The 27709-nt window shown below is 45.2% G+C and overlaps 1 protein-coding gene across 4 annotated transcripts in view; it reads right to left on the bottom strand.

Annotated features, from left to right (window-relative positions):
- The window catches only part of NCKAP5 (NCK associated protein 5), a 1061124-nt gene that overhangs the window by 503470 nt on the left and 529945 nt on the right, over positions 1-27709 (bottom strand). For all 4 annotated transcript variants that reach the window (XM_069616577.1, XM_069616575.1, XM_069616574.1 and 1 more), the window contains one exon: positions 21673-21822. In XM_069616577.1, coding sequence (XP_069472678.1) covers positions 21673-21822 — 150 coding nt within the window. The remainder of the gene's footprint in view (positions 1-21672; positions 21823-27709) is intronic.

The following is a 27709-nucleotide window of genomic DNA, read 5'->3' as shown; positions in this document are numbered from 1 at the left end:
ACCAAAAAAAGAAACCCTTGAGAATTGCTTGATTGTTGGTAATTGCCTTTACAATTTCATGACTATCGCTGGCACCGTCAGTAAATGTTGGCTGACATATAGAGCCGTCATCGGCCACAGAGCTACAACACCAAAACCATCGCAGTAAGCACTAAACAGATATCAAATATAACATGTCACAGCCCCAAATGACCCAATTAACTACATGTCACCAATAAAAGTATAGAAATAAAGGCCCCAGCCTTACAAGTGGTAACAATAAAGTACTTAACACTGTTCAGTCAAACCTGGGCATCTGGGACTTGGACACAGAGGGCCCGATTCATGGAAATGTGCACAGAAATCCTGCTGAACAGGACACTGTGCGAGCCTGCACACAGAATAAAAAATGCATGCCAAGCGTATTCATGGAATTTTTTGCGCAAAGTAACCGTATATGCAAGTCGCGGCAGGAACGCCACCGACAAGCCCACATGCAAAGCATAAACAGCCAGATCAGCTAGCTTTGCACGCTCCACGGGTGCGAATAGACGCACCCTTCGAACAGTTCGCAGGTCCCCGCAAGCAGAACTGCATCTTGGGGCCCCTGTTCATGGTCACCCCTAACTGTTCCCGGCACCCTGACAACCTGCGTATGCAAAATCGTAACTCAGTCCAAACTCGGAAAATGTGCGTGTGAACCCCCGTAAACCGTTATTGCACCCCACTACACTGCTTTCACGCACCCCTAAGTTATATCGGAAACCCTGGTTGAGTATACGCACCCTGAAATCCGACATGCAACCCCACCTCTGCGCTGCAAATCCTATGTGCAAGTGTACTTATGCCTGACTTCGGGTGGCGGATCGTATGAAGGACTTGCGTGGCCATTTCCCGGCCAAGAGGTTGTGCGATCGGATCCATGAATGCATCTCGTGCTGTGCAATTGTGGGCGTGCGAGGGACTGCCTGTGGGCTGTCCATCGTAACACCCATTTATTTAGCAAGTTCTGCTTTTTGGTGTTCTGCCCCCTTCCCAGCCCTCTGCGGAAGCCGCGCCCATTCTCTGCGTGGAGTATCACTCAAGGCCCTCGACAGCTCGCAGAGACGTGTCAAGCCTGCGCAAACTCTATGCAAGTCCAGTAAAAGTACCATGCATTCGAATCCATGAATCGACAAACAAGGATTTGCATGCAGAATGGCGCGCAAGTAACCTATTTTACGCGCAAATAATTCCATGAATCAGGGCCATAGAAACGAAGCCTTTCAGGTAAACATATCTCTCAGATGGATGCATTTTTATCCATACTTGCCATCTAGCACGATCCATTTCCATAGTTTTTGCTCCACTACTTGTCACAAGGGCAAACCCTCTGAGCCAAAACCTAACAAACATTGGAAAAGTCTACAGTTTTTACTTTTGTGTAGGCATGAGATAGGCATTTGTAAGGCACTGCCATAACAGTATACCTGGCCTAAATTGGCAACAGCAGGCAAAGGCTGTGAGTACTTGGGCATATGATGGCAGTGCCTGACTAATGATTATCAAATGCCTACACAAGAGCCAAAACTGTTGCCTTTGTCATTGGTTGTTTCGGCAGGAATTCAGAGCGAGAAAGAGATGCAAAACCATACTTACTGTTCATAAATCAAGTGGCTGAAGGGACATTTGGCTAAGACAATTTATAAAACCAGGAGTTTATTTGCAGCTGCAATTACGCCATTACCTTTCAGATATAACAATGGCTGCCCCATAACAGCACATAGTGCGATGTTACTGCATGAGAGAGCAAGCTCAAAGAGACCTCAGGATGGCATGTTTTCAGAGTGGAGGTGAGCGTAGTGGGGGGAATGGACATATGGGTTACCATGGTCATGGGTAGTCAGTGGGTTGGTAAAAAGCTAAATACCCACACACTGCGTATCCCTCCTTACATTCCATCTCCCTCCTATGTGTACTCCTATACTAATATCTTTGGTTTAAAGATGGTGGTAAAGCGCCACTAATATCCAAAACTATAAAGGACTTGAGTGGATAAGATCAGGCCTCTGCTCTTTGATTTTTGCTAATATAGGTGCCCTATACTCTGGATAATGAGCCTACCCTTACATCTCCTTCTCTACACGTCTACAAAAACATTTTAGTTCACTTTTTCTGCCTTCTCATAAAATAGAGATCTCATTTAGTACAATATGTCACAGTGATGTACAATTTAATGAGAGTTGCCATGTTGTATCGCAATCGCTTAACACTAGCAGCTGCTGTTTGCAAGATTCAATAAAGTGTAAATTCTCTTCACAATGGCTTTGCACTTTGCATGCATGAAGAATGCAATAACAAAATCCACAAACGATTGTGACAAGGGTTAACAATGTGCCATTCGTTAATGGGCGGCAACGATAGCTTGCCTAAAAATGTTGGGATATTTTATAGTGATAGTGTGAGAACTCCAAAACAGGTGCATTGACCTTGATACAGAAAATAAAATATAGATCACTGATATCTGCACTAACGATCAAAGTATAAAAGAAACATGAACCTCAGGGAATGAGAAGCTAGTAGGAAGAGTATTGCAAATCTAACCTATACATGGGAGGCAAACTATTACTGTTTAAAGTTAACCTGCCTCCTTTAGGCTACAATTAGGTTGCAAATAGCTCCTGCAAATAGCTCGTAGCTCCTTCCAATTTTCAACCCTGAAGTTCTGTAAACGTTCAGGGAATGATGGATAGCATAAATGCAGCAAACGGGAAAATAAACCTATGGTACAATGTGTAAGTCTCTCTTTGCTTTGGAAGGAAAATAGATGCCAGGGCTCGAAAGGCGTCGTTCCAGGAGTACACAGTAGGAGACCTTTTACATAAAATGCACTCTGTTCGAAGGAAACGCTTGGACCACATTGTTACAGAAAGCCTCGTTATGTGAAATGGGATTCTTGCTGTCATTTTCGTGCAAGCACGCTCAGTAACAATGAGGCACACCCTCTGAGAGCAATGCTACAATCAACCATGTGTACGTGTGTTTCTGTATCGTGGGTCACAGAGGCAGTGCCAAAGGTAGCCAAGGAGTTTCCAGGGGTAGCAGGTGGGACGCTACCCTCAAATGATGCCCCTGACTAGACTCACAAAAATGGCTCTGCAAACTCTTAGTGCTGTCAATATTTGGAGCAAGGCTTTGAGGCCCTTATTAGGTGACAGCACTATAGTAAACCATGCGTTGCAGAATCAGCTTATTAGATCAAATGAATGCAGAGAGTGGTCTAGGCAAGCACAGTACCACTTTTTGCAATCATTAATCTGTTATTGACCGGATTTCAAACATTCACACTATGAAAAATGCATTTTTTAGTATACCATTACATCCAGAAAGCAGATTTTTATTTGCTTTATCCATCGGTGGGACAGTGTAAACTTTCACTAGAAAACCACAAGGTTATACAGAAAGCCCAAGTATATACAGTAGGGACATCTATGGCCCCCACTTTATTGCAGAAGTAATACGAAATGTGTGTAATGCATTGCAGATCAAAAAGAAATTTCACACAGCCAACCATCCTTAAAGTGCAGGGTTAATTAAACACCACAATGGAATTTAAAAAAACAAAATAGCTAAAATATGTGTGCACACAGGACTTACATGGCCAGATGCTTTACCTTTAGCATTACCCTTTATGAGGACTACAGTTGCGTCCAAATCAGGGCTATCCCCTTTTGAAATTGTTATGGGCAGACCAGCTAACTTTTGGGGTGCGCCTAGACCATGATTATTGAAGGACATTGAGCACCCACTGGTTGTCGATTATTGTAAACAATTGACTGAACAATTGCATACTATCCACCAGTGGTTACCAGACATTTGGTCGAAAAAATTTGGTCCACTGGACAAATGGTCGAACCTATTTGATCGAAAGCCAAATGGTCGAATTGTTTTTTTATTTTCACCCCTTTTTTTTTTTTGGGGGGGGGTCCCCCAACCCCCCTTTTTTTTCTAAAAAACCCTTTTTTTCCCTAAACGAAAACCAAAAAAATACATATATAAATTAAAAAAAAAATTCGACCATTTGGTTTTCGACCAAATTACGTCGACCATTTGTCTTTCGACCAATTTACAGTCGACCACTTGTCTGGACAGCTCCACCAGTCTGTGAAGGATAGTATGCTGGACATGAATTTGCGTTAAGGACATCGGTTGAAGCCTGGCAACCTGGTGATGGTCAAAAATGTTCAACAAAGCACTGCACTGGAGCCACGTTGGAAGGACCATACCAGGTGTTGTTGGCCACCCAAACTGCAGTTCGAGTAGAGGGGAAATGGCATTGCATCCACGCTGCACACACCAAATTGGTTCCTTTGCCCTCACCCTCTGATGGAAATCATCCTCTTCATCTGAAATAAAGGATCCTTGCACCCCTGTGAGTCTGTCAAAATCCGATATAAAGTCTTCAATACAGAAACCCACTTTATTTGAGGATCATACTACCCCAGGAGTAACCAGATACAAGTTAAGACCCGGGAAAGAATAGGATTGCCCACCAGAAACCTACAAAGTGCAGTGCCCACTGGAAGCCTACAAGTGCGGGTTTTTTATATTGGGGTCACCTTGCACCTATGAGGAATCAACGTGTCGTTATCTAAGGACTTAAGACAAACTGCATTATGGAGTTCCATCCGCTGGCTGGTCAAATTCGAATGAAAAACAATAAAGTGATTTTACCTTCTCACTCATAAAAACTATGGACAATGGAAGACCGAATAGTAATATTGACATATTATACGATTTTATTGGTAGGACTTTCTGCCTTTTTCTGGTCCCTTGAACATGCTTCTGTGCATCTTTTAAAGACACTTCTTCCCAATGACACCAAAGCCACTACTCAGCTCCCTTTTACCCCTCATGTTTTAACCCATACTCATCAATCCTTGGATGTGTTTCAAAGATATGGTTACCATAATAATACTTATGTACAGGTTTTGGATAAAGTTCAGAAAGCTATTAAAAGAACAACTTGCTTGCTTTGTTCGCATGTTCCACAGAGTGGAGATGGCATAGGGATACCCTATTATGCAGTCCCAGTTAATAGATGAATAATATGTGCTGTACATTCTTCGTCTCATAGTAGATTGATAAATGACTGGGATAGAGCACAAGCTCCTCCTGGAAGGATAATGCTTAACAACACTACTAAAAAGCCTGAAATATGTAATAACACACTTAATAGCAATAGTTTAAGTCTTAATATGGTGGCTAACCTGCCATGGAGATCCTTTACTTCTTATATGAATGTTACATATCCTTTATTCAAGGTAAATCAAAGGATTTATCAAAGGGATAAATATAATATGCAATCCTTTAATACTATTGTTGGCTATACCAATTATACTAATTCCATCCTTACTTATGGGAATGGATATTATGTTTGTGAGGACAGGAAGGTATGTGTTTGAAGAAGTGTTGGACAGGCATATGTTATCTTGCTAAAATATTTCCTGGAGTTTATGTGGCTGCCATAGATAATATATACCAGCGTGTAAAGCTACAGAGAGGGAAAAGAGAAGTGGACCGACTGATACTGATGCCCAGGTAGCAGCAGATTTTGGGAACGGCATAATACCATTATTTAATGTTTGCCCTTAACGCCAGAAGCATTCGTAGACTCAGTAGAGTGGTAGAAAGTATGCTGAATGAGACTGCAAATATATTTCTGAATCTAACAACCGAACAGAACGCAATTAGATTGGCGGCACTTCAAAATAGGATGGTGTTGGACATACTCACAGCTGCGAAAAGGAGGGGTTTGTAAATTAGTGGGCTCCTCTTGCTGTACCTACATACCTGCTATTGATCGATTACATGTTTTGGGAGAAGCAGTAATATGAGGTTGGACAGGAGAATAGCTGGACCCAATGGTTTTGGAACTTGTTAAAGGATTGGGGATGGAAATGACTGTCTAAATTCTTAGTGGTCTTTGGGGTAATGTTAGGTTGCTGTTGTTGTCTTCAGTGCAGTCTGGTATGCTGCTCCTTTATATCTCAGAGCTGCGTTAGGGTAGTAAAAAGAATGATTCCCCTTCCCAAAGATAGTTATAGAATGAACACTATGATGATGGAAGAAATGCAAATTCAGAATTTAATGGACATAGATATTGAAAGTCTAACTGATTTGGGTGAAAAAGACTTAACCTAGGCTAAAAGGAGGGTTTGTTACAATATAATAATAATATGCGTCTTTCTTAGCACTAAGTTAATCCGTTTTGCAATCTAAATCATGTTCTCTTAGTAATGTTCGAAAAGGGGACACATTTGTCACTCATCAAGTAAAACAAAATGGAAATGTGTTTGTGGGTTTTTCTATCCGTCATTACAAGAAAATACTGGGGCCGTGTAGAGGGCACGTCTTAGCCGACTGGCCTTGACTAATGAACTAAGGTTAGATAACATTCAGAACAGGTCCTCCCATTCAGCGAAGTAAGAAAAGCTGTTTCAATATGGCTCCATTCTCATAACTAAATGCTATGTAAAGACTGACTGCACTAAGCAGAGGTTAGTTACACACTGAATCATAGTGTTCAACCCTTCCACTTTTGTTAAAAGCATGAAAGTTGTCTTTTAAAGGTTGTGCAAATAGGGTGACCATTTTTGGAATGAAGGGCAGGTGGATTCTGTGTTAAGACCTCAAACATAAATCACTGTCCGTGACCTGGGAAATAAAGTAGATGGGTAAACTATAAGCAAAGCAGAGATTCTTGACATAGCAAATAAACTCTGTTGAAAATATAATTTGTCCTGCCATCTTGGGCTTAGGTATGTTATTGTATATACAGCTTCAACATATTTGTTTTATTATCTTTTGCAAATGAATAACAAATGATCTTTGTTGATGCAGGCTTTGTTTTTGACACTGTGTACTATTCAGGCACTTCACTTCTCCACTCTCCATGAAATACTTGTTGCTGATGAACTTGAGGTTCGCTAGAGTGTATGATATGGGCAAAATAAATCATAGCACTTAGAAATCTCACAATGGAGCCCAACATGGGGCTATTGCACACACTCCCCATTATTTCTTCTACAATCCCTTGTCTTACTAAGTCTGAGACAATTGTTTCAAGGGCTGAGTGACCTTCTGGGGATACTTTGTATTGAGGAATACGTGGTTAAATTGCTCCCTGTCGTATTTGTATTTTTACTTGGGCAATATCCACAAGACCAACATCATTATCGGATACTGCCCATAAGGGATCAGGGATGTTATCAAACTTGGGTGGCAGAGGTATTGCTAAAAATGGATTCATTTTCGACGGACATACTGTAATGGGGGTTGAACTCGGATCATGAGTTTCACGTTTTTCTATGAATATGATCATTAGATGCAGATATGCATAATTATTTTCATGTTAGATCACGGTGCTGTTTGAATTCTATCTATTTCACAATGGAATATTTTTATTGTTAATAACCTTGCTGTATGAATTATTTATTAATTGTTCAGCTCTATTCTTGAACCGTGCTTGAACGATAATAATGATATGGTGTTCCTTGGTTATATTTTTGTGGTGCCATTGAGGTATGGGGTTTGATTTTAAGACATTAAATGTTGTAATATTGCCTATCAGATGTATATATGGCAAGGGTGGATAGACAATCATGGCTGCCTCTGAGGCATTTTCCAATATTTTTTTGGTAACCCGAATTATTTAATAATTCCGTCCTTTGCATTATGCACAAAATAAAAGAGAAAAAATGTCTGTACGCTAATTTATTTACAATAGTACGTCTATGTATCCCTTTCTAATGCAATGATTTACTTTGGAGCAGATATCTGTTGTTAATCCTTCAAATAGAACACCTGAGACAGTACTTGATTCACCCAATATGGCGGCTATTCTAGACCGTGGGTCACGGTACTGTTGACTGTCTAGTGCCGGGTTATAGTTACGGACTAGCTTAGCAATGCGTTATCCGTTTGATTCAGTGCTGTGCCGGAAGGCTGGTAAGCAAGACGCCTCTTCAAACTTACACGGTCCCTAACCGGACCATTTGACTGCGGATGAGTAAGCACGAGCCCGCAACTAATTAGGTTCTGTTCTGTCTCTCTTTCTTTCCTTAATTGGCCTTTTGCGATCCAGCTCTTTTTGAATACGTTACTTCCCGATGCTCCAATGATGATGATTTGGATACGCTGCAGGCCTTTAAATATTATTGTGTATCTGCAACTGCAGTTTAATTAAGGTAAAGACGGTTTTAATTGCATTTGTGTGCATATGGAGTTTAAAGTTACCTGCTCCCATAGTCAATACAACCTCTGCAATTGCATTTTTGGTTATATTTTTTAGATTCTTAAATTGGATACGTTGCTAATGCGTGGCAAATTGCATATAATTGGTGAGTCTGTATACAATTTGCAATAGTAAGAAAGATTATTAATTATTAGAATTTTCATTCAGTTATAACTTACACATCTTTTGTTTATCATGCCAGCACCTTCAGATTGAAATAAGTCTCTTTCGGGTAAATATATATACATATATTTTTTCTCTTCAGATCAATTGATACATGTCAAATTATTTACAATATTTTTGAAGATGCCTCAGATATCACTCATGGTCGTTTATCTACTGCTTTGGCTAACCGCTTGTTCTTTTAATTTTTCTTTCCCTTTTTTCTTTCCTTTATTGTTCATTATGCGAATTTCAGCGATGTCACTACCTGAATTGGTAATATGCATAACGTTTTAATCAATTGGATTTGAATATCTTTTTATTATTGATTATGTTATTCTTTTTATTAATTACAAAACGTATGGTTTCTTGCCCCATGTCATGCAACCTCTATTATGTGCCCCATTTAATGTATATTGGATCTACCCATGGATATGCGACAGTTTGCATATACTTCTCATTGCAACAGCCTCAGATGAAGAGCTTTGCTCGAAACACGTGTCAGGCTGTTCAAGGCTGCTCAGTATAATCAATTAAAAATCTGTATACGTGTACAAACTTGGAAGTGCTTAATGTGGCGCGGTTTAACTATTTTATCTTCCTTCAAATATTGAATGTGGATGTGGGGCTAGGCATTCACAAACAAAATAGTTGTCCGCTGCCGTCCATTGGCGTATCAAACCACAGTGACAACGCTGGTAACCTCTGTGGACTCTCTTGCCCACTACCTCCCAGATACTGTAATCTGTACTGCGTCTGGTGTACAATAAATAGTAGCACACAACTTTTTCAACAATTTTAACCCCAACAAATTTTCTCCACACTGTGTAGTTAATAAGAATGCTATCTCACTGGCTGCTGGTCCTAAAAGGACAGGCACTGCAACCATTACTTTACTAATAACTACTGTTGCAGCCTTAAGACAGCTGGTGGTGAGTCTGCTTTTAAGTGCATATTTGTGAGGAGCTGCACAGTTAGGATGCTCTTTTATTGAGGCTGTCCAATAACGCAGAAAAGAAGTTGTTGGGAGTATCCTGGGTCATGCGCTCCAACCTAATTTATTTATGAACACAATTTCCAATAGAATATAATGTTGTTGTTATTTTGTACGGTGCGTCAATTTTCTTCAATCTTTGGTTAGGTACAAGTTCACAAATTGTATCAATGAAAATTCATTTCATTAATAGATTCAATATGCAATTCATTTCATAGGTGGCTTAGATTATGCCTTTGGGTGTGTTGTCTCTGCATACAAGTACAATTGTTTTTCAATAAGGATTCATTTCAATGGTGAATTCAGTTTTTAATTCATTTCTTTAGTATATTGGATTAAGCCTTTAAATGTGTACCCTCGACACTTGTTTTTCCATTAATTATAATGGTTCATCCGGAGAGATTTCAAGTTAAAGATCTAAACAAATAGAGAAAAAAGAAAAAGAAGAAAAAAGCATAAAATAAGCAGATAGTTAACCTAAGATTTGTTGGCGTCTTATCATATTGATTTGTGCAATTGTCAATCATATCGAGAGGTTGTTTGTATAGGGAATGTAAATAACGAATCTGAGGAAAGTTACTTGTGGCTCCTTAAGCACAGTAGGACGAATGCTTTTTTGTGCGGCTTTTGCACATTTTCTAGAGTTTTATGTTGTTCTCTGGTGGTACCTAATGTAAATATAGTTAAATATTTTAGATATCTAATCTATTTCTTTTGTCGCCTCTAAATTCTGCTTACTTTCATGATCATAGGTTCCTAATTTCTGCTTATCTGTCACTGATTAGGCAGTAATCCTTGGTCCATTCGGTTTCATTTTTCGTTCGTATACCGGCATGATAACCGATTTGAAAAGTTAAAGATGCCCGCTATTTAAACATGATGTGATGACGTGGACGCGTTACTTGTTGCGCGTTCGCATCATTACTTCAGGCGCCATCTTAGGTTTGGTTCATATTCTATGGAGGCAATACGCTCTCTTTTGCGTGTGCCTGAATGACTGATATTTTGCTACTATCTTTTACTTTTTACTGATCTTCTATTGTTTTGCTCTTACCTATTTTCCCAGTTGCACAAATCAAATATAGAGTTAGGTAATGTATATGATGGTTTGCGGCTGAACTATGTGAAATAATAGTAACTGAAGTACCGCTAGTACAATACACCTAAACAATCTAGGTCGAACTAAACATATTAATACATAGTATTTGTTAAAGATGTGTCAAATTGTTTCAAAAAATTACGCATTTCGGTGTCAAAATGTAACTCTGTCGCACAACTGTCCATTAAACAGATCCAAATGGCTTCTCGTTATCTCAAAAGTCTTTCTCTATTACCATCTCTTGGCAGCATGTTGATTAGTTCCAATCCAAAATATTTGATTCCTTCTATTTTTTCTTGTGCATGTTCATATTGAAAGTGATACCCTAATGGGTATCTTGAGTCTTTATTTCTAATGGCCCTGATATGTTCTGCAATCCTTAGTTTCAAAGGGTGAATTATGCTGCCAATATATATTTTTGAACATAAACATTTTAAACCACATATTTTGTGTTACCATTTATAAAGTCTTTGATCTGGTGTTCTTTGCCATTCAGCATCATGATGGTTGTTTTACCATTGTCTGAAAACAGACATAGGGCCTCATTACGACCCTGGCGCTAAGTGTTTAACGGCGCCATAAAAGGCTGCGGCGCCGTTAAACACTTAGCGCCTTACTACGTGGTCCCTTTGCGGGACCCGACCTTACCGGCTGGTCTACACCAGCCGTTAAAGTAGGGACCCGCAAAGGGACCTTGGTGCTAAGTACGGTACCGCAATTTGCGGTACCGTACTTAGCGCCTTCTCCATTCCCATAGAGCCCTATGGGGCAGAAATGGGAATGGGGAAGGGCCATGGTTCAATGGGGAATTACCGTCCCACCAGCCTTGGAATGGGCTGGTAATTCCCCATTGAACCATGGCGGACCCGTTACAACACCGGTACCAACCATGGTGATAATAGCGCCATGGTTTAGCGCTGGTGTTGTAATGAGGGCCATAATGTACAATTCCCACATTTATAGTTTCCTATACCTTTTGTTTGTTGCCACAGCTGCGGTTTACCTCTCATTTTGTTTTGTTCTTCAAAATGGGAAGGGCACAGAATTTTCTTGAGATTTTTAGCTTTACGGAAAATTATACACAGGGTCTCATCCAAGTAAGGTGCAAGGTCTGTATCCAAATGCAGGATGGGCCAATGTCTTGTCACTATTTTTCTTATTGTCCTTGATTCCAATACTTTACTAACTACGGTTGTTCCAGCAAACCCTACTGAAATATTAGTATGCCAACTCAAGGGAATGTCTGTAACCTTAGCATGATCTATAGAGCTCTTTTGCGCCCCTGTGTCTACTAGAAATCGATGCTCTAGTCTCCCAACTTTCATGTGAATGTAGGGTTCTGACTGATCCACAGGGATGGGGATTGGTTCCATTTTCATTTGAGGGCTGTCCTATTCTGAGAAATCCCAAGGGAAATCCTCAATACTGTATTGATTAGTGACAAAATATTTGCTTGGCATATTGAAAACATTGGAGTTAATAGGGACTGTAGTAGTTGCCCTAGGGCAAGCCACAGGTCCAGGTGATACCCATCTACCCCTACCTCCTCCCTGACGTCCTCTTCCCCGTCTTTGATACATTCCACTTCCCCTTTTCAATAAGGCTGGACACTGTGCCCTCCAGTGGCCCTCCAGTCTGCAATATGCACACTGATTATGGCCTAGCGCTGAAAATGGTACAAATGGATCAACACCTATTCCTCTTGAGCCACTAAATGGCCCTCCCCTAGTTCCCTGTTGTACTTGCTGTATTAACACTCTTGTCTTACGATCCACTCTCTACTTGTCTGCTTTCTCTTTTGCCACATTTACTGCTTGATTCATGGAATTATTTGCGTGAAAAACGTAGATTTGCGTGCCTTTCTGCCCGAAAATCCCCATACTTCAAACAGGTATTTTCGGGCAGAAAGCCGCGCAAATCTGCGTTTTTCACGCAAATAATTCCATGAATCAGGCAGTTAGTCTATTCTCATAATATTGAGCCATACGTAAAATATCTGACATGGTGTTAGTCTGCCAAGCACTCTCTGATGCAAATAAGAATGCAAATTTATGGCAACAATTGCCAGGCAAATTTATCTACAAATTATTTTTTTCCTGCTACCGTAGTAATTTCTTGGCCTGAAAAATCAATAAATACTTGTTCAAACTTATTAACATATTTTGTTACCCCTTCAGTTTTATTCTGGACACATGCAGCCAGCTTATCCCAGTTAATCTTTTTCTCGAGTACCACCCTTTTGAAATATGACCATCATAGGGGGAAGGTTAAGTACTGCAGGAACAGGCCTTTCACCAGCTGCCCTGTTAGCATCAAGCTGAAAATGTGTGTCACTTGTACTCCCCAAAGTCGCAGGGTCAGTGATATTTCTAATTGGTGTACAAATATCTGATGGTGAAATTACTGAAAATAGAGTTTCCAAATCCCAACTAGTAAAGATGGAGGTATTCAAAACGGCCTCTAATTCTTTATAAAATCCTGTAGGATTTTTCCTAATGTCAGGGATTGTTTGTTTTAATGCATTCAATTTTTGACTGGAAAAGGGCACGTGAACAAATTGGGTATCATATTTAGCAGGCTGCATAATGGATTTCCCTTGATTATCAAGGACAGGGTCTCCTTGAGCATCACGCGTTGCATGCTGTGGTATATAAACAGGTGGCACCTCCCGCATAGGAAGTTGAAAGCTAGGTGGTTTTCATTAATTTAAAAGTGCTGTTAAGTGGATGAGTTGCTATGAGATACTCATTATGGATGCACTATCTATTATTAGTTTCAAGTGTTGCAACTCCACGGAACTCTCTAACTCGCCTTTTTTGTTGCATAATTGCACCCAACATCACTTTCATGGCATGCATCTGCATCTGGGGGGCATACTGACAAGAAGTACTGCAAATGACTGAAAGAGGGGTCAGAGTGGTGGCCCATTTAAGAGTGGTATGTGTAATCAACTGTAATTCTTCACCTGACACACAAGACTATTTACATTCTGTGATGATGCCCCTACACGGACCCAGTCTTTTCTTGTAATGACTGACAGAAAAACCCACAAACACGTGTCCATTTTGTTTTACTTGATGACTGACAAATGCGACCCCTTTTTCGAACATTACTAAGAGAACAGGATTTTGATCACAAAGGGCAACAAAAGATACATATTATTATTATATTCTAACAAATATAGCAGCAGGCTAATAGCTCACATTGGACACAGTATTTTATTTAACCAAAAAGTGCTAATAGCCTTATACACCAAGAGAGCGTCTCTTATTTTTGATAATAACCTTCCCCAACGTCGCAATATCTTGAGAACGTGTGTTATCCTTTTATAATGATGGTTCTCTCAATCTATAAGGCTTAATTAACGCGGCATAGGGGTTTGTAGAAGGGAAGTAGAATTGATTACGGTAAAGAACTTGCATTGTTTTCTGAATGGCTCATTCCGGTTGAGCCTTTAAACATAATCAAGGCCATTGCTAAGATTCGTACTTCCAAAGGCGATGCAGTATTTTGCCCCCCTTTACCTGGTAATTGAGTTTAACTTGCTACCTCAGGAATGTAAGGCCAACCTAGCACAACCTTCAACTAGTATTGCCTTTCAGTGGAACCAGCCCTGTATATGACATCACCTGTTAGGTGGTCAACACGTTTTGAAACTGTGAAACTGAAGGTGTATATTCGAAAATGTACTTAAATAAATATAAATGTCTTAAATATTGCACAAAAAGATAATGCATGGATATAACACTAACTGCCCTCAACGGGATATAAAGCGATTGCAAAATTGAAAAACCTGGCTAAACCCTAAGGAACAAGTTACTTACCTGTAACTGTTGTTCTCCAGCATGGGTCTGGCATGGATTCACATGCTCATGAATATTCCCCGTCGTCAGGCTGGGAATCCTCGGTAAAGAAAAAACCAGTATCAGTTTCGTTTCTGATCTGTCTTTCGTAGTAATCACTGGTCTCTGCGTCATACTGACCACAGCCAATGACTGCCCTCTACCTAAGCACCGCCTCTGGCAGCCATCTTCAGATTTGGAAGCACGTGAAGTGGCAGTATGACCAAGTGAAGAGCCGCAGAGGGGTAGGCGGGAGGGTTTGCATGTGAATCCATGCCAGACCCATGCTGGAGAACAACAGTTACAGGTAAGTAACTTGTTCCTTCTCCAGAATGGGGTCTGTCATGGATTCACATGCTCATGAATAAAGAATACATAGCAGTACACACATGCACAACCACGGGAGGTGGCAAAGGCTCAACATTAAGCATTACATCAAACCCAACATTAAGCATCTTACCTCCTCACCAGGCTCACCTCAGGCGAACAGGTTGCGCAGCACTGCTTGGCCGACCCTGGACTCCTCCCTGGAATCCCGATCGACGCAGTAGAATTTCGTGAAGGTGTGCGTCGACCTCCACGTAGCAGCCCTGCATATGTCCAGCAGGGGCACACCAGAAAGGAACGCCGTGGTGGCTGCGATCGCTCTGGTGGAATGGGCTCTCGGACGGCCAGGCAGCGGTCGGTTTGCCAACCGATGACAGTACATGATACAGCCGGAGAGCCATCTGGAAATGGAAGCCTTCGAGAGAGCCTTCCCCTGATTGACAGGTCCAAAATTCACAAAGAGTTGTGACGTCTTCCGAAAACACATCGTGCGGTCCACGTAGAACTTCAGCGCTCTAGCCACATCCAGCGAGTGCAAAGTCCTCTCAGCCGGCGACGAATGCGACGGGAAGAACACAGGCAACACCAAGGGTTTGTTGAGATGGAAGTCCGACGGTACCTTGGGCATGAAGGAGGGGTGCGTCCTGAGCACTACCCACGTGTCGTGAAAAGTCAAGTACGAGGCCTTGCAGGAAAGGGCATGGATCTCTCCCACCCGTCGTGCGGAGGTGATGGCCACAAGAAACGCTGTTTTCCACGACAGAAACTTCAACGGGGCCGAGTGCAGAGGCTCGAACGGAGGTCCCATGAGCTTGGTCAGCACCACGTTGAGCTCCCACGCCGGGGCCGGAGCCTTCACCGGCGGGAACGATCTGAACAGTCCCTTCATGAACTCTTTCACCAGACGATGAGACCACAAGGACGTCCGGCCCGTGGTCCTGGTGTATCGGGAGATCGCAGCAAGATGAATCTTGATGGACGCGTGTGCCAGTCCAGCTTTGGCCAGCGTCAGCAGGTACGGCAGTACCTGGGGAGCCGTAATCCGTAGAGGGTTAATCTTCTGTGCGTGGCACCAGACAGAGAACCTCTTCCATTTGTGTCCGTAGCATTTAAGAGTCGAGGACGCCCTGGCCTTTGCAAGAACCTCTCTGCAGTCGGCCGGTATGTCGTATCCTCCAAACTCTAGCGCTGCAGGAGCCAGGCCTGCAAATTCAGCGATTTCGGGTCGTGGTGGAGGATGGCGCCTCCTTCCCTGGAGAGTAGATCCGCGTCCACCGGCAGCCTGATTGGCGGGGACGCTGATAAGTCCAGAAGGTCCGGGAACCATATCTGCCTCGGCTACGCAGGTGCGACGAGGATCATCCTGCACCGTGACCTCTTGAGCTGGTTGACGAGCCGGATTAGCAGTGGCAAAGGAGGGAACGCGTAGAGGAACAGGCCCTCCCAGGGGAACGAGAAAGCATCGCCCATGCTCCTCGCCTGGGGAAACCTGCTGGCGAACCTCCGGCACTTGGAGTTCGTCGCCGTTGCGAACAGGTCGATCTGGGGTGTGCCCCACCGTCGGAAGAGGCGATCCACTAGATCCTGCCGTAGTTCCCCCTCGTGGCACGAGCGCAGCTCCCTGCTGAGTGAGTCGGCGATGGTGTTTTTTATCCCTGCCAGATGAAACGGCACCAGAAACATCCTTTGGGCGACGGCCCAATGCCACAGGTCCTGCGCCTCCTTGGACAGTGCTGGGGACCTGGTTCCGCCCTGTTTCCTGATGTAAAACATGGTGGTGGTGTTGTCGGTGAAGATCCTCACCACCTTGCCCTTGAGGGACGGAAGGAAGGACCTGAGGGCCCAGAACACTGCACGGAGCTCCAGGACGTTGATATGGAGGGACTTCTCCGTCGGGAGCCAGAGGCCTCTCGCGTGCAGATTTTCGGTGTGCGCTCCCCACCCTTCCAGGGAGGCATCCGTGGTCACTGTCTCCTGGTGGTCTGGGGTCTGGAAGTCCATGCCCGCCGTCAGATGCGCGCGGGTGCCCCACCACCGGACTGCTCGGCGGAAACTCTCGTCGAGTGTGATCCTCTCCTCGAAGCCGTCCGTCGTTTGGATCCAGCGTGCGTCCAGGAACTCCTGCAACGGGCGCATCCGGAGCCTGCACATGGGAATGAGGTAGATGCAAGAGAACATCATTCCGAGGAGGGACTTGATGGACCTCACCTTGGCCGCGTCGGAAACCAACATCCGCTGTACCTTGCCCAGGATGGACCTGGTCCTTTCCTCCGACGGGGAGGCCAGAAAGGACACTGTGTCGAGCTTCGCTCCCAGAAACAGTGCGTTTTGCGCGGGTACCAGGTGGGACTTGGCGTAGTTCACGGAGAATCCCAGGTCCGTGAGAAGTTGGACGGTCCTTGCCGTGTGCTCCACGGCGAGCTCCCTCGTCTTGGCTCGGATGAGCCAGTCGTCCAGGTAGGGGTAGACGTGGATCCCCTCGCGGTGCAAGGCACTTGGTAAATACCCTGGGTGCCGACCGTAGTCCGAAGGGGAGGGCTTTGAACTGGTAGTGAGGCCCTTGGACCACAAACCTGAGGAATTTTCGGTGCCCCTTTAGGATGGGAATATGGAAGTAGGCATCCTCCAAATCCAACGACGACAGGAAGTCTCCTTCCTCCAGCTGACCCAGGACGTGCTGGAGGGTGACCATCCGGAACTTCTGCGCCTTGATGAACTTGTTCAGACGTCGCAGGTCTAGGATGGGGCGCCATCCTCCCGTCTTCTTCTTCACGAGGAAGTATCTCGAGTAAACTCCGGAGCCCCGAAGCCTCTTTGAGACGAGTTCGATGGCGCCCTTCCTGAGCAACGCCTTTACCTCCAGGAGAAGCTGAGGGACGTGAAGCTCTCTCCTGGCCACGGGGGGGACGCGCGGGCACCTTCTTTGAAACTCGAGCGCGTGGCCCCGGGCTAAGGCGTCCAGCACCCAACGGTCGGTGGAGATGGACTCCCACACGCTGACGAAGCTCGCCAGCCGGCCTCCCACCGGGGTGCTTCGGTGGGGGCCCGACCCCACGGCCGGTTCAATCCTGTTTCGACGAGGCTTTGCCGCCTTGACCTCCTTGGCGACGACGGCGGGGTCCTCCAGACTTGCCTCGTCCTCTGTAGGCCTCTTGAGATGACGAGCGGGCCGCTTGACGGTAGGTAGAGAAACCGCCGCCGGAACCTTTGGAGGCGCCCTTGCCTCCGCTGCTCCGAAAGGGCGTCCGTCCTTGCTGTAGAACCCCAAGGGCCCGGGCCGTCTCAGTGTCCGCTTTAATGGCCTGAAGGGAATCGTCCACTGTTTTCCCAAACAGGTTGTTCCCATCGAACGGCATGTCCAGGACTCTGGTCTGTACGTCTTGACGGAAGTCCGTAGCCTTGAGCCATCCACGCCGCCTAAGGCACACGCCGTTGCCCAACTGGCGAAACCCAGTGTCGGCGATGTCCGTCGCAATAGTGATGGCGTGGTCCGACGCCACCTCACCTTCCTGTGGGATCTCCAGGGCATCCGCCCTCTTGTCGTCTGGTAGGAAGTCCAGCAGGGGAGCCAGTTTGTACCATAGCTCCCTGTCGTAGCGGGCCACGATAGCCAAGGCGTTGGCCGCTTTAATCGTCGTCGCTGCAGACGAGATGACCCTGCGTCCCATAGCGTCCAATTTCTTTCCCTCGCCGTCCGGTGGGGAAGTCGATGTGGAGGCCGCACCCCCCCCCGCTTTCTTCCTGGCCGCCGCGGAGATGACGGAGTCCGGGGTAGGCTACGCCCAGAGGCACAGGGGGGCCGCGTCCGGGACCCGGTACTTCTTCTCATACCGGTCTCTTCTAGCTGGCGTCGTGGAAGGGTTCTTGAGGAGGGCGAGGCCCTCATCCCAAATGTCGTCCAGTAGAGGCACCGCGAGGACCGTCTTCCTCTTGGCCTCGCGCCGTTGATAAAGGAATCCTTCCTTTTTCTTCTCCTCAGGGCAGAGTTGGAAAAGCTCGGATGCCCTGGCGATCATGGAGTGGAACGATCCAATCTCGTCGGGCGGAGAAGCCCTGGTGGGAGGTGACGACGGGAGATCCTCGTCGTCTGTACCCGTCGCTGCCGTGTCAGTCCCCGTATCATCCCCTCGGGTGGACGGGGAGGAGGGCTAGACGGGTCGCGACGGCTGAAAAGGAGGTGGAGGGTGAATCCTTCTTTTCTTGGGAGGGGGAACACCAGAAGGTCCCAGTTCAGGATCCCCCGACGGGAGAGGTTCCTCCGTCGGCAACGGTAGTCTCGTCCTTATCTCTGAGCATAAGGACTGTATAGCCAACAAAATGGCCGCCGAGTTGTCTTGCGGCGCTGGCAGAGGGGAATCCGACGGGCGATCAGGGGCCCCGTCGGCACCCTCGACGCTGTCGTCGTCACCTGCGTCGGGATCCATCCCGACGGGCCGGTCTTCATCCACGCCAAGGCCGTGGCTTAAGACCTCGATCAGCTCTTCCTCTGAAGCCGAATCTACGACGACGCCCTGCCCCCCCTTTTTTTTCCCCGCCGGGGATTTCACGGGGGTCCTATCGATGGGCACAAAAGAGGACTCCCTCCGAGGTGGCAGGGAGACTCTGAGCCCCGAGGTCGCCACCACTGGTGTAGCCTCCACAGGCTGAGCCAGGGCCGCCGCGACAGTATCGATAGAGGGCTTGGCCGGATGGATTAAGGCCTTCACCACCTTAGGTGCGCTCACCGCCTTATCCTTGAGGGGGGGGACACCGCCTCGCTCCCCCTCCGATGGGGCCTTCGAGCTCGACCGGGGCCTCTCCAGGAGCTTCGCCGGGTGCTCGCCCTTCCTCTTACCCGACCCAGAGCGTTGGCTCGTGGCTGAAGGTGCCGGGGAGGGTGCGCCCTGCCTGGCGCCCGTAGAGCCCGACCGTTCGGCGCTCCCGGTGCCAGCGGACTCGCGGTGCTTGGCCTTGTGTTGGACCCCCGTCGCCACGGCGTCCTCAAAGGTCTTAGAAGACCGCTCGGATTTCTTCCTCTTCTTCTCGCCTGACGGGCTCTTCCCTTCCAGCCAGTTGGCGAGGCGTTGGTGGCGGTCCTTCATGGTCCGCTCCGACATATTGCCGCAAAACGCACAGTCCTTCTCCACGTGCGTCTTGTCCTCATGTAAGCAGTAGAGACAAAAGGAGTGTTCGTCCTCCTTAAAGACGTTCTGCAGCTGGCATCCAGGGCAGACCCTGAACAGCTTTCCGGGCGTCGAGCTTCCCTTCTCCTGGGCCATGTCCGGGCCTGAGAAGCTTCTGGAGTCCTCCAAAACGTAGCTCGACGAAATCTTCACCCTTGAGGGGCGCAGACGAATCCGACACGGGTCCCCGTTGATCGGATGGAGAGTCGGTGGAGCTTGAGGCTCTTTTGACCGGAAAAAACAAAGTTTTGAGAAAAAAACATGAAAAATAGCACTAACGCTCGAGAGCAATAGCACGAAGATCCCAACACATGAACGTGCGGTAAAAATCTGAAGATGGCTGCCAGAGGCGGTGCTTAGGTAGAGGGCAGTCATTGGCTGTGGTCAGTATGACGCAGAGACCAGTGATTGGTTATTACTACGAAAGACAGATCAGAAACGAAACTGATACTGGTTTTTTCTTTACCGAGGATTCCCAGCCTGACGACGGGGAATATTCATGAGCATGTGAATCCATGCCAGACCCCATGCTGGAGAATTGTATTTCATTTTTAACTGCAGTATTAGGTGAAGAATGCGCTATACAAATAACTAAAATAACATAACAGGAAACAGTTTTCTTAGATCTAAATATAGCCATGATATTTTCTCTACTTGCATTTTAGTATTCAATGCCCCACCAGAAGATGCACTCAAACAATCACCCTATCAACTTGGGAGACCTAGGAAAGTGCCATTGAAGATAAACTTTGTATGAGTTTACTGTATGTATAAATTGCACCACGTCTATGGACACATTCCATAGGCACGTCTCTCCATCCATGCACCCTAGAATGCAGCTATGGCTATGTGAAATTCGGTCTAGCTGTTCACATAGCCGTCCACACTGAAACCCCTGGCATGCCTCACCATCTCTACCATTAATATACAGTGACAACCTATGACAAATTTGGTCTAGCTGGGCACACATCGAGTCTCCTGCACTAGCACTCTGACTTGACCACCGAACGCACTCGTCCATGTACCTGACCTCTGGGTTGCTTACTGGTGCTTAGCCAGCCCTCCTAAATCCTAATCCTGTTAGTATGCACACCCACATCTTACAAAATACATTTTAAGAAGGTTCCCATACCTGGACTTCGGTCCGTGGGGGCGTTCCAACCACAAAGCACATTGAGGCCATACAAATGGGAAAATGGTGCTATATAAATTACAACAACATAATACAGGCTACAAACTACAAATAAACTGCCCTACTTTTTTAGACATGTGCCTGCCATCTCTGTACACACAGAGTTTCTTGATTTCCAGCTTGCAAACTTGCCAATGAGATGTATTGTCTGATATAAAAGGACTGTTGTACTGACTGTTCACATTTGGGCAAAAATCAAATCCCCACATCCTAATAATACACATGTAAACACATGTAACAGAGGGAGCACAAAAAGGTCTACTGTGAGAGATACTGAAATCACACACCTCTTTCCCTCCCTATCACAGGAGCTGTGAGACATTAACCGAAAGAGCGCCCATGTTTCTTATCGTACCAGACAATGCTTTAGCTCAATTCATGGTTGACCACCGTTAGCATTATTTATGATGTTAGTTTTACGGGTACCTGATTCTTGACATTTGTCAGAAAACAAAGTGTTTCCAAGATAGGCCTCTTCATTCATCCATGGTAAATACTTTGCAAAGATCACTGCTGTGCCACACAAGCGGAGGTGAACTGCTGGAACAGATAGAATTTACTGCAACCAGCATGTGTGACTCAGCATCAGCAGGAGTGGAGATCTCCCTCATGTGTGACATCGTTTTACACTCTGGCTTACCTCAAGGGTTTTCAACCGCTCTAGGAGAAGCCTTGTCTTTTCTTTCTCCTCTTCTAAGTTGCCAAATTCACTCCTTGAATCTACATTGTCTGGTGAATGCTTTTCTGCCGCTGACGCCTTTCGTTTCCTCTCCTCTTCTGGCATTTTTTCCTGAAATACACAAACATGTGCATTTTTAATCACAGGAATGAGCTTAAGCTAAACCACGGGGTATTGACAAGCAATTCAAAAAATAAAATGTTTGCTTTTAATAATGTGTATTTGCATTTTGGCACGGCTTGCAAATCTTCATTTATAAAACACAACTTTTCCATCAATATATTTCCCGCCTCAATAAAACAGAGCAACATCAGAGAAGAGTAATTCAAAGTAAAGACATGCCATTAAAGAGCATTTGTGACCAGATAGATGCGAAAAGGGTTAGCAAAATAGATGAATATTTTGAGATTTGCATTGCTCATAAGATGTACACAGCAGGAGCCGAACATACTGTGCAAATGACAGACAAAATGGCTTAAGAATCGGCGCTGGATGGAGAATGGGTCGAGGAGTGTAATTCAAAGGATCCCTAATTTGAACAGGAAGGTTTTGCTCTTATGGGAATTTCCTGGTCACTGTCTGCCAATCAATTTCTTGAAGAGCAACCAGATGTAAAGGCATACAGGCCGACAGCACCACCACGTGTGGCAATCATTCAGGTCAGCTTAAAAGGTGTGCATCACCCTGAAAGAAATGATGTGAGACGGGCCACTTCCTGTTCCCAGTAACTTTCCAAGTCCAGCCATCGGGAGCCAAATCCAATCCTTGTCTTCTGAGTATAAACGCAAATCTAATGTGACTATAACACATTTTATTGGGAGTTAGTTTTGTTTGGTCATCATACAAAAAACCTGGTGTTCTTGTTATCCTCAAAGTTTGTAGTTGGAGACCCCGCTCTTTAACCGGGTTCAGCACACTTTGACTCTCCAGATATTTTGAAAATCAAACCCCATCAGCCCTAGCCAGCAGAGTCAATGCTAAGGGATCTTGACGAGCGTGGCACCAAACATCTGGAGAGCTGCTCTAGAATAACAAAAGCAGTAGGGCTGCAACAGCTGGAGTTGAGTCACACATTTCTGTAATGTAATTGTGACACTTGGTGAGACCATCGAAATGGCTGCAGTGTATGGTATAAAGCAACATACGATAACACATCAGAAGGGGTTTCGCAAGCCCATTGACAATGAGACCACATGTTAAATCGAGGACTTTCTATGGCCAATGGTCAGCAATAAGCATCAACACTCTGAAAAGTTTCAATTTTGGTGCAAGCATCAGCCTAAAGGTCTAAAATAAACATGGTGATATCCTTTGTGTCTCTCACCACAGACTCTAGGGTCGAAGTGGTAAACGTACCTTAGCAGAGGCATAACCATGAAATAGGTCTCATTCCAAACAAATGCATATCTACGGCAGACTTACTCGAGCAACACTGCTGTAAAGACCCCTAAGAGCAGCAGACAAACCCATTCGATGCATTCGAAGCACCTATGTTTCTGAAATGGTTTGATGGATCTGTTAAACTGATAAAAACAATGTATCTGTCTGTGGTGCAAGTGTCCATGTTTGCGTGCCTCGAGTTATCTATTTTTTGTCTCTGACCTCACTATTTGATAGTGGAAGCCCATATGTGCAACCATTCGTTGATTTATGCAAGTTCATTGCTTTTCCCTGATGTGCAAAGTTCCTGTCTCACACGACATCCTTTTGGTTCCCCTGCATCATTCAGTCGACTTGCCACAGTTTTCGCGGTTTTCACAACGGTTATAAGATATTGTAGGTGTATGGACAGTGCTGGAAATTGACTAAATTTACTTTGGTATCCTCCCTTCCTGTAGGGGCAGAGGGAGTATCACAGAGATGTCGATGGGGAGGAAGGGAGGGATCGTCAGCCCGCGTCGAGCAACACTCAACCTCCTGAAGGAAACGGATACATTGAAGCTGGGCGGCAGCTGAAGGAGAGACTGAGTCTTGGCCATTTGCATAAAAGCAAAAAAGCATTTTGGGGTAGAAAAGAAAGATCACAGAATTGATGCAAGCATGAAAGGCAACTGAGCAGGTGATGAAATGTTGACTCCCTGCTCATTTCAGTTGTCACACCACTCACACTAGCAGAAACATTTCTGTAAACCACAAGGCATATATGCTAATTTGGCCAGTGTTTATTTATGGATGGGAGGCTTGGGCTGTTCAGCTTGAATAAATGTCTCAATTCACTAAGAACTTTGCTGAGTTCGTAAATTAATCATTCAGGCTTGCTTACTATGAGTCTCCTGAAATGCGTTTCCAGGTAAGGGGCATGCATGCTGCAGAAATGCATTGGGCTGCTCATGGATGACATATTTTGGAGCCTTAGTCCCACGGGAAGTTGAGGGCAGAATGACACTCCTTCAAGGCAAATTCTGCCAAGGCGAAGCTTGTTCTTGTTCCAGCCCAATTCCTCCTCTGGGTAGGGACTGAGGTGTGGAAACACTGTGGGCAACCTGAACAAGGTACATTAACACTAGTAAGGGACAATCCAAAACGTATTGAGGTTTTCAACAGAGAACAGGCTCAGGCTTATCGAATTCCAAATGAATAGGATTGGAAACTTCATTGATGATGGAACATTAGTTGATTTAGACAAGCTGAAAGTTAAATTGTATCCAATCAACACACCTTTCTTTCACATTATTTGTATTTTGATGACGGGTAAGTCAACAAAATAAAATAATGAAGATGAAACCCAGGGAACAAACGAGACAGTAGGAGAGAAAAAGGAAAGAGTATGTAGGATGTGAAAACAAATTGGAGAGTGTCACTTAAGACAAAGAGAACTGTAGGAAGAAGACTGGTGTCCATTTTTATAAGGTTATGCAGCAAAGACCACGTGACTCTTGGCAGGCTACCCTAAGATCTGCCTGCGTATTGTGAACACACTATGTTATACAGTGTGTGTTGCATTATATGCTAATGAAATGTTCAAACCAAAATGACTGGTATCTTTTAGATGCCCATCCTCTTGCACAGGAGTCTGTAATATTTGGCTTTCCAGATGTTTTGGACTGTGACTCCCATGATCCCTCATTAACGACTATGCTGGCTATCTGTGATGGTAGTTGTAGCGCAAAACATCTGGCTAGCCAACTGTTGAAGACCCCAACCCTAGAGGATGGAAGATTGCATATATTATTGTAGATTATGTACATATCAGTTCATTTGGGGGGGATATGTTGAGGTGGGTAAGTGGGTAAATGTAGGATATATGTAGGATATTTGGAGCAAGATTAAAACGTTACACTACATACAAAAGATGTATTTCTATGGCAACAGCATATGAACATGTAATGATGATTGATGGGAGGGTTCGGAGGACCAGGCTCTTTGGAAATAAATAGAGTTAGCAATGAGTTGCCTGAAGAAGTGCAACACTGGGGAGGTATGGTTTTAAGGTGTGGAATAAGTCACAACCACATTCATGGATCTGGGCAACTCTCCGGACCATTGTTCTTTGCCTGCCATGCCTTAAAGAAGGAGAAAGATCATATGCAAATGAGACTGGGTCCCACTCCAACAGGAGACACCCAGCCTGTACTGCTAGTGGACCTCCCATCTGCATGACACCACAAATAGTTTAGACAAGTTTTGGCCACATTGGGCGTGATTAGAGAGCGGTTGCTCACGTTTATAGAAACGCTAGGCTGGGCCCCACATTTGGGTATACCTGTCCACATACGGTGGCAAAAGCAACCCAGAAGAGTGATGGCAGGAAGGTATGAAATATTTCACAACCACTGGCATTGATCTGAGCAGCTCCTAATCCATCAAGTCCACCGTGGCATTACAAAAAGGGAAAGTCCATATGCAAATCAGGCTTGGTCCCACCCCAAAAGGGGAAACTCATGCCGAACTGTCAGGTATCATCCATTGTGCAACGCCACACATGTTTCGGCCTTAGTGCAACGCCAATAGCAGGAATTCATTCCAAGCCTTTGCTCCATCATTCTTCCTTGTTGCAATTGCCTAGAGAAATTCCATCAAATGTGGCCTCGCTCAGGCCATTGTTTATGCATGAATGAGGAAGCTTGAAAGACCTATGCAGAAGATGGCGCATTCGTTAGTGGAAAGAAAGTGAATGCATATATGTCTTTCTTTTGCCACCTTTTAATTTGGTTTTTCAGTGTGTAATTGACAACTGGTGGAAATTAAACAATACGTAGGCACAAATGGGGTAAGATGCTGTGCAGTCTTCCAATTCCCACTCTTGATTTGCTACAATGAAGACAATCAGAGATCCCAGATCCTTTCCCCCATCTCACCTGCCAGCTGCATTACTGTTAAGGTGTACAATCTGGACCGCACACCTGTTGAATATTCGCTGCTTCCAAAATGTGAGCTAGCACTTGGGGCAACAGACGTGGCGAGGCTTTGTGAGATTCTGTTAATGTCATTGATACCATCATTTCTAATCAGCCCTGCCTGGAATATACAGATGCCGGTAATCCCACACTGCATCTTATCATAAGGCATGCCTTATCTCACAGGAGATGAAAGGGGCCCACTGTACAACGAGCTGTCTGTCAACACTCTAGTTGCAATATGCATGAAAAGGTAGCGTGTGTGTGTGCACGCTGGCTGCCAAGGATATCACTATTTTTCTTTATTTATTTATTTGCATTTATAAAGCACACAACAGCCCTTGGCTACAGAAGGCTTACTTAGTTACATAAGTGCCTAGAGAAACATACATGTTGCCTGACCCCATGTTGCAGGGGGGGCTTACTTAGTTACATAAGTGCTTGCAAAAACATACATGTTGCCTAACCCCATGTTGCAGGGCGGCAGTAGCATACAGATGCATAATGTCAGTTTAGGCGGCAGTATAAACACACAAAGTGTACACTGAGTGTGTCTAACCATTCCGAAAAGTGACTGCCCTGGATTCCTGGGCTTGGACGTGAGTTCTCCTTCAAAATAAATACACACTTGTCTTTGAACAGCCTTTCGCTTAGAAGGTGCAGATCGCTAAATATAAACAGGTTTAAAAGCACCTGCTGGAAAGACAGGTTGGTTCCTATACAAAAAAGGGCGCATTTCAATGAAAGTGACAGAAGCAACCAACAGAATTGCTAGACGTGTCCTTGTTATAATTCGAAAAGGTTAACAAATCTGCTACACTAACATAATTGGGAAACAACTTCAATGGGCCTTATGCCATAAATGGTGGGAAGGTGCTGTCCTTCAATAGGCTGGCATGTCAGTGGCCAGTCCATTGCTGCCCATTACCAAAGCATGGTGGTGCCAGGCTGAGACACTAAAAGGAAGGAAACCCACATTGGGATCATCTGCCTTTTGCTGCAGAGCAGCATCAGTGTGGGTGCAAGGCTATTCGTAATCCAGCCTATCCCCTGCACTGCTGGCCCCAAATTCAACATTGGTAATACAGAGCATGTGATGCACGTTGGCAATCATCCAGCCTTGGTGGATCTTGAAGTGCCACCCACATATCCCACTGAGACCCATAGTTTTTATGTAGGGGGCAGACTGGTTGGTTCACTCCACCCCCAAGGAGCAGTATCATGTGGGTACCCCTCTTTGCAGGTGGACACCACATCACCCACTTTCACGCCACAGTGAAGACATTTCAAGTCAGTGGCTATAAGGACCGTCAGGGGAAATGGCTGGGTAGATGAGAAAATGTACCCCCTAACCTTTTTATGGACCTCTAGGGCAGAGTGGGGCCACTTTCTGCAATCGTACCACAATCCCCTCTCTTATCAAAGTCTGACATTACCCCAATGACCATCAGGCATAGTACTCCTAGCCGCCATTCTTTCTCTTCCACCTGCCCTCTACACCCCCTTTAGCTCCCCCTGTCTTGCTAAAACATGGCACTACCTCAATTGCCGGAAGACGTAGTAATCGTAGCTGTCTGTCTTTTGCAGTCTCCCCTCTCTCCCCCCCCCTCCTTCCCCTCTCCTCCTGTCTCGGCAGCCACTTTCCCCTCTCCTCCTGCCCC

The sequence above is a fragment of the Ambystoma mexicanum genome, chromosome 9 (assembly GCF_040938575.1).
Source record: "Ambystoma mexicanum isolate Mex_15411 chromosome 9, UKY_AmexF1_1, whole genome shotgun sequence".
Lineage (NCBI taxonomy): Eukaryota > Metazoa > Chordata > Amphibia > Caudata > Ambystomatidae > Ambystoma > Ambystoma mexicanum.
The sequence above is the reverse complement of the archived record's forward strand: the minus strand, read 5'-3'. Positions and strand labels throughout refer to the sequence as shown.